Source organism: Thamnophis sirtalis, unplaced genomic scaffold (assembly GCF_051295495.1).
Source record: "Thamnophis sirtalis isolate CommonGarterSnake01/CBP01778 unplaced genomic scaffold, rThaSir2_p1.2 scaffold_5, whole genome shotgun sequence".
Classification (NCBI taxonomy): domain Eukaryota; kingdom Metazoa; phylum Chordata; class Lepidosauria; order Squamata; family Natricidae; genus Thamnophis; species Thamnophis sirtalis.
Window position 1 is genome coordinate 22852906 of NW_028261385.1, and position 14413 is coordinate 22867318.

Below are 14413 nucleotides of genomic sequence, written 5' to 3' on the forward strand. Positions count from 1 at the left end.
AAAAATAAAATAAAATAAAATACAAAATAATAAAATAAAATGGTAAAAAAGTGTTGTTATTCAAATCAGTTTACTTCACTTTGCATTTTTTTTCTTAAAAGAGCATGAAAAAACCATTTTGGTCTTTTAGTGCTTCCATAAAAAAAAAATGAAGTCACAAAGTTAAGAAACTGCCTGCCTTGACTGGCTGGATCCAATACACCCCTTCATTTTTGCATTCCTGATGGATTGGGATGCAGCATAATGAACTCTCGCTTTTCAAAATATGGCGATTTATTAACATTTTTGACCTATGTTACAAAAAACACAAGCCTTGAATCTTACTTTCCCTGGCCCAGTAAACAAAGCTTTCTGATGGAAAATATGAAGAAAAGCCAGAAAGTTGAATACAATTTATACAAGACTCAAAACACTTGTTTTAGCAAGGTTTCTATTTTTTTTTAATTTTGTGGAAATTCTAGATATTTTTCTCTTCTTCAAATACTTGTTTGATAAACGTCACAAACATGACATTGGGTCCATCTCCAAATTATGTCTTGTCAAGATGCAATAATGAATAGCTCCAAAAATTCTGGTAAATCTAAATTTGCAAGCACACCCTGTTCACTGTCAATGACCCATCAGTATCCCTAACAGAGCACTGATGGGGTTACCTAGTTGGGTAATGAAATGCCTGCAAGAAAACAATCAAGCTCAGAGACCACCAAGGACCTACTATCCCATCATCTCCAATGCTAGAGATGGTCTTCTTAGACAAAAAGCTGTATCTATGTACATGATAGGACATCATCTATAAGTTCAATAAGACTTAAATTTGCAAGGAATGAGTCAAACCTACCTTTAATTTCATCATTGAATCTTGGCTCATTTTGTCTCCTCTTGCTTCTGGAACATCATCAATACCAATCAATTTGGCCTTGTACTTTACCCCATCTCCTTGAAATCTGGCCAAAAGGAATTCCTCTGTCTTTTCCAATCCTGAAAAGCCAGTTTAACTCATGTAAGCCCATCTGAACTCTTGCTGTGGCTACAGATAACAGAGTACAGTATGCATTTTATCACAGCCAGTGCCCCTGATCGGTGTATTGTATTGCACAAGTTATTAGCACTTCTTCTGGATGCAACGAGCAGACATTCAGCATGTTAGTAATTCTTCCGTGTTGCACTAGCCATAAATATATTTGAGCTATAATTGTGTATAGAGGAGCACAAAGGGTCAAGTCTCTGAACAGAAGATTACACACACATAAGAGCCAAGGTTGGCTGAGCCGTTTTTGAAGTCAAATAATCCTGCTATCTACGGCAAGACCATAAGATGGCAGTCCAATGCAAGATTCCAATGAGTTTGTTTTCAATTCGTAATAACAAAGTAAAAAGGATAGATGGAGATTCAAGAGACTGGTGTATATTTTTGTACCCTATAAAATATATTAAAGATTCATAAGCATCAGCTTTGAGATTTGCTGCACATTGGACCACTGGACCCACCAAATCTATTCATTTTATCATTGTGTTTTCCAGAGTTCATTTTCTGTTCTTGCATCAGTTTGCAAATGCTTAACATACATGTGGCATGAACTTTGTTGTAACTTTCACATATTTTCCTCTCCTACAAGTGTCCCCTGCAAACGATTCCTCCTACTATCTGCTTTCCCAGTTGCTACTTACTCAGATACTTCCATGCATTTTCTTCATCAGAGAAGTATATATCCCAATCTGAAGGACCAAATTATGGGTGCAGTCTGATTCAAACTGGACTGAAACCATGTTCTCCCTCCTATTGTGATCTCCACCAGGCTGTTTCCTAAAGTGTTTTCCAGGTGGTTTCAGAAATGACCTGCCTTTCGATTCGTGTTTACACCTTACCTTTCTTTTTCTCTTTTTTGGAAGGCTGTGGCTTGAGTGGGGTTTGCTGCTGGGCAGTTGGTTGTTGACTGTTGACACTGACTGTTTCTGCTTCACTTGACATGGTGAGAGGCCAGCTTCACTTCCAAAGACAAAGACCGGGCTTAATAATAAAATCTGATCTCCAGTTCCTGGTCCTCAGAGGACAAGCATACCACTCTGACCTTCAGAAGAGAAAATGAATTGATTTATTTCAGTGTGTGTTGCATTCAAGGGGGAAGGAGCAACTCAAAAGTAGATTTGTGCTGTTTAATGATCTCCACTTGGAAGGAAATGTCTGATCTGGTAAACCTCCATTCTTACCATATGGATGTTCTAGGAAGCAACTGGTTCCCAACCAGCTAAGAATTCAGTTCCTTTCAAGTATGGCAGGATGTGGAGCAGAAACCTGTCTACTCCAAAACAATGCAGCTCAACTGTCCCCCAGAATCAGTGGTAAAGAAAATCCAGATTCAGATTCACTCTTAACAAGCTCTATGGTAAATTTTCTGGATCAATGTTCGAAATTAGCATCTTTTATAGCTTTCTGGTTTTTTGAGCTTCATGTTCGAAATTAGAACATGGAGCTCAAAAAAACAGAAAGCTATAAAAGATGTTTTACGTCAAGATAGTCCATCTCACTTCAGTCTGTCGTTGATTCTTCCAATTCAAGGTCTTATTAAATATGACTTTGAATGCTATATCATCTATCTATCTATCTATCTATCTATCTATCTATCTATCTATCTATCTATCTATCTATTTTTCTATCTCTATTTCTCTCTATATCTATATCTATTTTGCACGAAAAAACGATTTGTCTTTTGAATTGAATTTGATGGCGATTTCATGGAACCTCAAAGCAGTTGTCTTCACAAGAGCATATAATTGGTTGGCCAGTGCCTTTTTCCAGTATTTTGCTTTTTTCCCCAGTATTGCCTATAACCCTGACATTTTGATGACCTTCCAAGTACAGATAAAGAACAACCCTGTTACTTAATTTCCCATCCCAGACAAGGTCAGATACCTCCATAATGTTTACAATGGTGTTAAAAAGCTTTCTATCCTGCAATTCTCTGATAGTAAACATTAAAAAATAGAAGGATCTTGATATTATTCATTGATAAACTACATAATCAACTCCTTAATGTTAGAAAAATTCATAAACTGATAAGATTAAAAGTTTAATGGACTTGATTCGATTTGGATTTAAATAGGTCCTGGTAAGTACTCACGCTGGAGAAGAAAAGGACTGGTTTTTTTCTCTCCAAAGGATTGTTCTCTCTAAATTCATCATTGCAAGATCCAATCAAAGTTTCTGAACACTTATCTCTCCTAGTAGAAATACACATTTAGACATCTATCCTACTCCTATTTAAATTTCATTTGTTCCTACATCATGGTAAGCAGCTAATATTATGTTACCTAATATTTTAAACATTGTCTTCCCTTTTTATAAAAGCCTGTTTCTGTATCTTTAAGTATGGTATTTATGAGTTTACTATGATGTTGCAAAGTGGGTAAAGGCACTATTCTATGTTCAGGAGGTGTGCGTGCAATATACATTTTAAAATTTTCTCCCAAAGAATTTAATTAACTTCATTTGGCTACAGAAGTATATTCCAGTTGCAGGTTTTCAATGAAAACTTAATATTTCACATAGATTGATTTAGAATATCAGTGTTGGATGGGACCTTGAAGGTCTTCTAGTCCAACCCCCTGCTTAGGCAGGAAACCCTACACCACTTCAGGCAAATGGATCTCCAAAATCTTCTGAAAGACTTCCAGTGTTGGGGAATTCACAACTTCTGGAGGCAAGTTGTTCTATTGATTAATTGTTTTAACTGTCAGGAAATTTCTCCTTAGTTTTAAGTTGCTTCCCTCCTTGATTAGTTTCCTTGATTAGTTTCCACCCATTGCTTCTTGTTCTACCCTCAGGTGACTTGGAGAATAGTTTGACTCCCTCTTCTTTGTGGCAGCCCCTGAGATATTGGAACATTGCTATCATGTCTCCCCTAATCCTTCTTTCTCTTAAACTAGACATACCCAGTTCCTGCAATCGTTCTTCATATGTTTTAGTCTCCAGTCCCCTAATCATCTTTGTTGCTCTTCTCTGCACTCTTTCTAGATTCTCCACATCTTTTCTACATCGTGGTGACCAAAACTGAATGCAGTACTCCAAGTGTGCTCTTACCAAGGTATTATAAAGTGGTATTAATACTTCACGTGATCTTGATTTTATCCCTCTGTTTACGTAGCCTAGAACTGTGGTGGCTTATTTGGCAGTTGCTGCCCACTGCTGGCTCATATTTAAATGGTTGCCCACTAGGACTCCAAGATCCCTCTATGAATTTGAATTGTAACTTTAAGATGCTGCAATCTACCAGGAGGGATAGCTTTGTTCAGAAAGGCAGCATATAGTAATAGAAAAATAATAATGATAATAATAAATCTCCCATCATTCTACAGCCTGTCTGGTTCCCCTTGCTTCTTGATCTGAAAAATTTATATCAGATAAAGTTTTTCATGTCCTTTGGGACAAACTGGAATATGAACTTCAGACTGCAAACTGATGAAATAGTGACTAGACCAGTGTTTCTCAACCTTGACAACTTGAAGAGGTATAGACTTCAACTCCCAGAATTCCCTGAGGTCAGCCATACTGGACGGAGAATTCTGGGAGTTAAAAGTCCACACATTTTCAACCTGCCAAGTTTGAGAAACACTGTACTAGACAGTCTTACACATGCATACATAACGTGCATCACAATGAAGCAAAGTGCCAGAACCCTACCTCATCTGTTAAAGATTTGTCAAAATATTTCAATTGGTTTTCCATCAGCAATTATTGCATCCAGAGGAATAATAAAAATAAAGACTTTCTGGCATGGGACAAAGATAGCAAACTGTATCAGAATGTCTTGCACGCTTGACGCAGATCTCATATCCCATGTGTGGCCTGAAGGGAACTGGCTCACATAGGAAAGACGGATGGTCTATCCACGAAGCCAAATCCCTGCCCCCCTTTTCAGGTTATTTTATGACTTCCAGAGCAACCCATCAATCAAACCAAAATATTAAATGCTATATCGATGTTTTTGGCTGCGGCCTGCTAGATATTGTAAATTTCAACTCTCATCACACTCATCAAGCAATGTGGCTTCATGAGAAGAGTTTCTAGGGAGCTGTAATCCAAACTCCAAGATAAATTCAGACCTTAGACCAGATGTGGCATTCAGCAGGTTCTGACCAGTTCTGGAGAACTGGTAATGGAAATTTTGAGTAGTTTGGAGAACTGATAAATGCCACCTCTGACTGGCCCCGCCCCCATCTATTCTCTGCCTCCCAAGTCCTAGTTGATCGGGAGGGAATGGGGATTTTGCGGTAACCTTCCCCTGGAGCAAGGAGGGAATGGAGATTTTGCAATAACCTTCCCCTGGAGTGGGAAGGGAATGGAGATTTTGCAGTAACCTTCCCCTGGAGCAAGGAGGGAATGGAGATTTTGCAATAACCTTCCCCTGGAGTGGGAAGGGAATGGGGATTTTGCAGTAACCTTCCCCTGGAGCAAGGAGGGAATGGAGATTTTGCAGTATCCTTCCCCTGCCACGCCCACAGAACCAGTAGTAAAAAAAATTGAATGCCACCACTGCCTTAGACTAAATGACTTCTCAGAGTATGCACCATTGTAGTTTTAGAAAAACATAAGTTCTAAACATTAAAATGTTTTTTTTAAATTATCCTTGTGACTTAATATGTTCTGTTGTCTGTAAGAGTAATGCTATAGCAAGTAATATCAACCCAGTAACTCCTGCCAACAGCTCAGGTGTTGCTTCTGAATGCCAGATTAGGTGATGACTGCCTGATCCTTATCATTCTCTAGATGAGGGGTGTCAAACTCATGTTGTTGTCACATGACCTATCGTGACTTTTTCTACCTTTGCTAAACCGGGGATGGGCGTGGCCAGTGTATGACATATCCGGCCCAAGGGTCATAAGTTTGATACCCCTGCTCTAGATGGTCATACGGGAACCTGAAATTTGCCCTAAGAAGTAGCCACAGATAAACCATTACAGAGCCACAGTGGCGCAGTGGTTAGAGTGTAGTATTGCAGGATACTTCTGCAGTTCACGGGATGCCAGCAGTTTGGCAGATCGAATCTCATCAGGTTCAAGGTTGACTCAGACTTTCATCCTTCCAAGGTCATTAAATGAGGACCTAGATTGTTAGGGGCAATAGGCTGACACTGTAAACTGCTTAGAGAAGGCTGTAAAGCATTGTGAAGCAGTATATAAGTTTAAGTGCTACTGCTATTGGTAAATCCAAAACTCACAGATCGCATCATCCCATCCATATCTTCCTACCTTTGAGAATCCACTAAATCTTTCTACTTTTCCAATGAATCTAAAATAGTCAGTTGCAGAATCATCTCATTTATTCCTATCAAACCAGCTTTTCCCAACCTGCTACTTTCAAAATAACTTGCATTCTTGCCAAACAGTATGAGTCATAATTTAAACGTGGCTCTCCAGAAAATTAACTTTGATAGGTTATGTGATGCTTTCTCACTCTGAATTCAAGGCACTTTCGATAAAGCAAGGAGAACCATATAGTGAGGCACAGTACAAGGAAATTTACACTATTTCCAAAATGAAATGATCACCTGCGCCCTGATTATGCCACAATAATTGCTTGACTAAAAGTTTTTCGTTTGGTAAGCATCTTAAAATAATATAAGGACGGTTGAATATTATTGAATGGGTTATCATCTCAGGATGTGTGTAGCCGTAGAATCTGGAAAGTTATTGCCACAAGCTATGCAATATTATGAACTACTCAACTCAGCCTGTCAAAAGTATTAGTTAACGTCTCAGAAGTAATCCAATTTCTTAAAGGACCTGCTTGTTTCTAGTCAAGTTTTGGAAAGTTTAAGGTTGGATTTTAAAATATTTAGGATGGGGGTCCAAGTGTCACAGCCGCTAGAATTTTCAACAGTCTTAACTATTAATCTCCGGAAACTATAATATTGTATCCTGTCTCACTCAGGGAAGTTTCCTATTAGCCATGAGTGTGATGAAATTGTAGTAGATACTTTTATATTTTAAAGTAACTGGTTTCCATTGCTTCATTTCTCTTGGATCATCGACCTGAATTACAACCAAGAAAATGATGAAAAAGCATCAGACCTTGCATCTTAAGAACCCCGGAGTTTCATATTTACCCCAACATTTTGTTATGCAGTATTTTATTAGATACTGGCAGTAAAAACATTCAGGGATTCAAGCTGTATTCCTGGCGACGACAAGGGCATATCCATGTAATTTTTCTGGCAGCAATGTGGAAACATCATTATCTGTTTCCAGCATTGTTTGTTCATCTCTCCAGTCTACTGTACAGCTCTGACATTTCTTTGGGATCTGCCATTCCTCTACTGACTCTGTTCAGTAGAAGGAACTGAGGAGAAGACCTTTGAGAAGGCAACGGCAAGCCATTTGGAGAACAAAAGACAGGCAGATAGACAGGAAAGGATTAGGAAAAGACTCAGATTGTCTTGATTTCCTTGGACATTACAGGGAGGGAAGGAAAATATAGGCAGATTTGCAATATTCTGATTTGATAGCCTATCTCCGTAATGGCGAACCTATGGCGCACATGCCACTGGTGTCACGCTGAGCCCTCTCTGCCGGCATGTGAGCTGTCACCCCAGCTCAGCTCCACCACGCTTGCCTCCCGCTGGCCAACTGGTTTTTGGCTCTCTGCTGCATATGGGCAGGTGGAGCACAGGGAGGTGTGTGCATGCATGTGGGGGGGGGGTCATGTAATCATGCACAGGGGCAGGGTGCATGCGGGGGTCACATGTGTATGGGGGTGGTGAAGCATGGGGGATCACACGTGCATGCATGGGGGATGGGGCGTACAGGGGGGTGTCATGCATTCATTGCATTATGGTATGCGTGAGCTTTTGGCATGCAGCGACGAAAAGATTAGCCATCACTGGCCTATCTCAATAAAGTCCTAAGCTTCTTGTGGAATCAATTTTCTGATCTGGTCTTCCTCATAAGGCTGACTCTATAGTTTTTTTTTTCAATTTGGCCAAGGCTAGCTCTGTGCTATTACCTTCCATATTCTAGTTCTTCTTGTTTGGTCTGCCGACGGCCTGTGGAGCTGGCAGCAGTTGGACAGTGAAATGGTTGGGGAGGAATATGGGCCGTCCTGGAGTCTGGGGAGGCTCTGATGAGGGTTCTGCGTCGGAAGCAGAGAGGAGACCAGAACCACCTGGGAATTATGTGCTGCCTCCAGACCTCCAGAGTTGGACATCAGTGAGGCAGAAGAACCGGGGGAGCCTGTTCCCAGTGCATGCATGCACAAAGCTGCCAGAAGGCAAGAACAGTTAAGACAAAAGGGGCGACTCGGGAGTAAGATTTGGAGGTGATTGGCCCCCTCCCATAAGACATAAAGGAGGAGCAAAGGCACACGAGCCTTTGCGGGAAGCAACTTCATTCATTCTGATCGATTTAAAGTCTAAAGCTCTGTTTTGACTCTGTACTCCTTGTGGCCTTGCAAAGTTAATTGCCAATTAGGTCTTTGGCAGCGGTTCAAGAGAGATAAAGGTGGGTGCTTATCAGCCTTATCCCAAAGACTTCGGCAGAGTTCTGTCGGACTCTTTGCAAACAATTTGTGACTCATTACGGGCTGTGAATGAACATTAATTCACAGCCTTTGAAATAAAAAGAGGGGTTTTGGGACTAAGTGTGTGCTTTGTACTGTCTCAGAAAGCCTAGGTCAGAACACTTCTCACAAGAAAGATTCATTTCATTATTTCTATTGAACAATGGAATAAAGCAGCATTTGACCCTAATGCATTAATACATCTATTATACGGAGAGCCTGCATCTATTTCCCAGAAGTCTTTGGTTTAAAAGGCCATTTATAACTAATAGAAAGATAAATGGAATATAGGCTTGGAAAAGCCTTATGATCAATTAGTATGTAGTCAGCATCCTAGTGAGGAGTGGGCATTGGGTACAGTCTTCGCGTGAAAACATTTTATTTATAGAGCAAAATTTGTGTTATTTATTCAACTTCTATAGCCACCCATCCATCTCAGTCAATGATTCTAAGGCAGCTTACAATTCAGAAAACCCATTACAATGAAAAAGGCTAAGAACATTTTAAAACAATAAAGACAATAAAGACATCCAAATGAAATACACATGGGGGCAAGATCCTTGATCAGTTAATAATACAGCCAGGAACCATGGCCCTTAGCCCATTTAGCGCCTCAGGCAGGGGAACATAGCCAGGTTTGCAGATTCGAGTTCTTGTTTAGAGATATATAAGCATTTGTCCTACTGGTATCCATGTGTTCCCCCCCCCCCATCCACTGTGCTTTTAGCAAGGAGCAGACATGTGAGGGGTCCTTGGTGCTCTCTCAGCTTGGCTTTCTTGCAGATGTTTCATTACCCAAACTAGGCAAAATTGTCAGCGCTAGCAAAAATATCTGCAAGCTCAGAGACCACCAAGAGCACCTCATTTCAACTCTTAGCTGCAAATACTGTCTTCTCCTTTACTGGAACAGAAAATGGATTTGCAAGTGAATCCCCACTCAATCCAAGACTGAACCATGTTTTCTTCCCTGCTTGTATTTTATCTCCCAGCTGAAACTACTAGGAATGCTGACACAGGTTTTTGGAGTACAAAGGTTGCAGCCTTAACAAGTTAATATTTTAGTTCCCCCGTGATTCCTTTGATCCTGCCATGCTCTTTCAGCTAAGGAAGACTTTTGCTCCTGAATCCCAGCTCATTTTGGAGCTTTGCTTTTTCACTATTTCAAGCGGCGTCAGCAAAAAGAGGACACTGTCCTTGCGTAGCTGATTTGAAAATCCTCATGGAGGATTCAAATGAAAATGAAGTCTTCTATCCTTAGGTACCAGCTGGGTTTAACTTCCATTACCAACCTTTCTCTTCGTAAACTACTCATATTCAATCTCAGAACACTTTAGAAAAGAAGTAGTAGTTGTTGTTAGTTGCAAAGTTGTGTCCAACCTATCACAACTTCATGGACAATGTTTCTCCAGGCCTTCCTGTCCTCTACCATCCTCTGGAGTCTATTTAAGCTCACACTGACTGCTTCAGTGGCTCCATCCAGCCACCTCATTCTCTATCGTCCCCTTCTTCTTTGGCCCTCAATCGTTCCCAGCATTAGGCTCTTCTCCAGTGAGTCCTTCCTTCTCATTAGGTGACCAAAGTATTTGAGTTTCATCTTCAGGATCTGGCCTTCTAAGAAGCAGTCAGGGTTGATCTCCTCTAGGAATGACTGGTTTGATCGCCTGGCAGTCCAAGGGACTTGCAGGAGTCTTCTTCAGCACCATAGTTCAAAAGCCTCAATTATTTGGTGCTCAGCCTTTCTTATGGGCCAACTTTCACAGCCATCCATTGCAACTGGGAAAACCACAGCCTTCACCATACACACTTTCATTGACAGGGTGATGTCTCTTTTTAGTATACAGCCTAGATTTGCCATAACTTTCCTCCCCAGGAGCAAGCGTCTCTTCATTTCTTTTAATTTGCTTGCTTTTAATTTCTTCTAGAAAGAACTACTGCTTCTTATAATCACATGGCTTTCAGGTTGTGACCAAGGTTCATCAATACTATTTAAACATGTTTCTGAAAAATACACCTGGTAAATGTTGCACTATTTCTCTTCTAACTGTTCCATGTTAATAGAGAATACAATTATACTTTAGAAAAGTGTTTTGGGTAATAATTCTTAGAAAAGCCTTCCTCAACCTCATGCCCTTAGGCATATCTTAGGACAGGGGTATCAAACTCGTGTTGTCACGTGGTCATATGATGTATCGTGACTTTTTCTCCCTTCACTAAACTGGGTGTGGGCGTGGCCAGTGCATGACGCATGTGGGCCACAAGTTTGACACCCCTGTCTTAGAACTTGTGTTTCCAGAAAGGACATTCACAAAGATACATTTCCTATTGAATTTAGATCAATACAGGTAGTCCTCGACTTACAAAAATTCACTTAGTGACCATTCAAAGATGCAACAGGACTGAAAAACGTGACATGATCATTTCCCACACTTATGACCATTGCAGCATCCCGGTGGTCTTGTGATTTATATTTGGATGCTTGGCAATTGACTCACACTTATGACAGTTTCCCCACAGTCACGTGATCCCCTTTTGCGATCTTGTGACAAGCAAAATCAATGTAAAAGCCAGATTCACTTAACAACTATGTCACTAATTTAAGATTTGTTAAGTGATTCACTTAACAAATGGGACAAGAATAGACGTAATATGGGGCAAATCTCACTTAACAAATTTCTCACTTAGCAACATAAATTTTGGGCTCAATTGTGGCCATAAGCTGAGGACTACCTGTACAGCCCTATTTGAAGCTTTCCACTGGAACATTTCAAGTATTCCATAATCCAACAGAACAGGAAAAAATATGTTGTCCTGTTAGATATAATTACCAGCACAGAAGGAAACAGGCAATGGACATACCTTAAAACAGTAATTACCTCAAGATAAATGTGTGAGGACAGTACAGCTATTGTGTCCCTTTTGTTTTCAATAATAAGGCTTAGAAAACATGCATTTTGTATGAGACTGTTGAGGGAAGCCGTGACCCGACAAATGCGCACACAACAAAAGCGCGCCGACAAAACTGCGGCGTTAAAACCGCAACGTCATCAACGCGCCAACAACAGCGCACCGACAACAGCGCGCCGACAATAGCGCGCCGACAGAAGCACGAATTAAGTTAAGGTAAGGGTTAGGGTCAGGGTCAGGTTTAGGGTTAGGGTTAGGGTTACATTTAGATTTAGAGCGCACTTCTGTCGGCGCACTGCTGTCAGCGCGCTTCAGCGCTCATTCGTCGGCGTGGTTTAGAACTCACGGTTTTGTCATCGTGCTTTTGTCGGGCGCGCTTTTGTCGGGTGCCCTTTTGTTGATGAACCGAGGGAAGCCAACCCCCCACCCCCCGAAGAATGGAATATTTTGAGGAATATTAAAAAGGCAGAATATTATATTTCTCTAAATGAGAAATGGAGAAACATTTTTTTTCTAGAGGCAGGAAGCAGATTCACTCTTAATAGCCCCCCCTCCCGCAGTAGATATTTTGTGCCCACTAAGAAAAACTGGGCCAGCCTATCTACAAAACAAAAGACCTTCAGCTCCAGCATGATGGGATTAAGAACAGGACATGAGCCTTCAGGATGTAATAGAATTAACCCACTAATATTTACATTGCAGCACTACATTGCAGCATCTTCTAAGGGTATTTCAGTCATTGCATCATCCTCGCAAACTTCCACCAAACTTAGCTCAAACACCTAGGATTTATTTGCCTATAGAGCCAGCTATGACCCCTATGTGGCCTCATGGGAGTCTGACAACAGCCAATAGAATACATATTCTCGCTAGGAACAGGAAGCTCACATACAAAGCCCAGAGAAGGTATAAAAGCCACCCACTCTCCATTCCATGTGGTCAGCTGCCTAGAATGACATGTGGTTCTGCTTCATCAATAAACCATCTTCCCAATCAGCCTCCATGTTTCCAGTGTCTTTCTCCCAGCTTGGAACTGAACCAGTTAGATATTTTCTTCCAACACTGTGATATAAAGTCTTACAAACTCAAGAGAGTCATATTTATATATCTAGCAGGAAATGTTACGTATTGCATATAGTGTATAGTTGTCAGTTGACGTTCTCATTCTGGTCCTCTGTTGGAGCGGGAAAATACTCTCTCCTGATTGGTTGTTTGGCTGAGCAGTTTCCTATAAAAGGAGGTGTGTCAGCCAGGGAGTTCAGTTGCCTCACAGGCAGTAAATAAAGAGCTGATAGAAGTCACTCAGACCTCGCCTCCATTCATTGGCCAAAACTTAAATGTTTTCCATTTGTCTTGAAGAGGAAAAAAGAATCACTAACAAGGTACCTCAGAAAAGTGGAAGAACAAAATCCTGCTGTTACAAAGAAAACAAACATGTTTCCATACAGATGAATTAGGCCTAATGGATAGTTGAGCAACCTGGATATAGGTTTTAGTTGTTTTTTCTAAAAAGAGCAATAATTTACAAAAAAACACTTAATACAATAATAGGCATGTTATGCTAATTATATGGGGGTGTTAGAAAGAACAGCCAGCTAAAGGAAACTCCCAGTAGTTTAGGAGAAGAGCCACAGCGGGTGCTTTGCCTAAAGGTCTCAGGTTAAATTTTGGCATCTCCAGCTAGAGCTGAAAAAAGATTCTTCTCACAACACTGGAAAACTTTCACCCAAGGACACAAAGCCGAAGAGAAGTCAATCAAAGATTTTGGGTAAAAATTTCCATAACCTCAACCCAGAGGTGGGATTCACTTACTGTTACTATCGGTTCGCCCAGCACCGGAAATGTTTAGCTCATTTCACTCACACGCGCCGTACATGCATACATGTGGTATCACAAAACACAGCAATACATCGTCCATGCATGTGTGTGATGTCAAAAACACACCGATATAGGGCGGGATTGCACCTGGGCAGGTGGGCCACAGGTCGCCTCTACCGGTTCACCTGAACTGGTTCAAACCGGCTGAATACCATCTCTGCGTCACTTGTTGTATTTGGTGATAGACCGATCAGATCGCACAGACTAGGCCTCCTCCGGATCCCATCTGCCAGCCAATGTCGGCTGGTGACTCCCCGGGGGAGAGCCTTCTCTGTTGCAGCTCCAGCCCTCTGGAACGAGGTCCCCATCAAGATCCGGACCCTTACTACTCTCCTGGCCTTCCGCAAAGCCACGAAGACCTAGCTGTTCCGGCAGGCTGGGGGGCTGTTGAAATAGTCAGCCCCACGGGAACTATGAATGTTGTGTATTTTAAATTGTTGTTTGTCTATTTGTCTATTTATCCCCTTCCTTTGTTTATTGTAAGCCGCCCAGAGTCCTTCGGGAGTGGGCGACATACAAGACCAATAAATTCAATTCAATTAAATTCAACACAACTAGTAATCTAGATAACATTTGGAAGGCACCCGATCATTTACTCTAGAGTGGATGCTTTTGAACGGCATGAACCAGTGGCACTCTCCTATTAGAACACAAGACCAGTGATGGGTCAAGGTGTATCCAAGCCAGCATTCCCTTTGCCTCTTTCAGATGCCATTAGCAATCCTGCCAGTAGGACACAAACATCTAGATAAAAATCTTCTTTTAATGTGGGCTTTCTATTCAGCCTTTATAGTCAACTAACAAACCGTAGTACATTCACCAAGACAGAAGAACTCTTTCTTCCTTCAAAACTATTCATCAGAGCAACCTTCTTAAACCTACCATACCCAGATGTCCCAAAGGTGTTTTTTTCAAGAGGCAGCTGGACTTTGTTTTTCTTTGAAGAGGTTTCACTTCTTATTTCATCCCAGAGTTGAAGAAGCTTCTTTGATGAGAAGCAAAACGTCTTCAAAGAAATACAATGTCCAGTTGCCTCTTGAAAAAGCACCTTTGGGTCAACCGTGACCTGGATGACTGAGA

At 41.1% G+C, this 14413-nt stretch overlaps 1 protein-coding gene across 4 annotated transcripts in view; it reads right to left on the minus strand.

The window, feature by feature from the left end:
• Positions 1-14413, minus strand: part of DAB2 (DAB adaptor protein 2) — a 51250-nt gene that overhangs the window by 19371 nt on the left and 17466 nt on the right. For 3 of the 4 annotated variants that reach the window (XM_087715449.1, XM_087715447.1, XM_087715451.1), the window contains exons 2-3: positions 1867-2069; positions 839-978 (exon numbers count right to left, since the gene is read on the minus strand). In XM_087715449.1, coding sequence (XP_087571575.1) covers positions 839-978; positions 1867-1969 — 243 coding nt within the window. In that variant the 5' untranslated portion in view covers positions 1970-2069. Of the gene's footprint in view, positions 1-838; positions 1028-1866; positions 2070-14413 lie in introns of those variants that run through there. The other variant, XM_087715450.1, reaches the window with a different exon arrangement.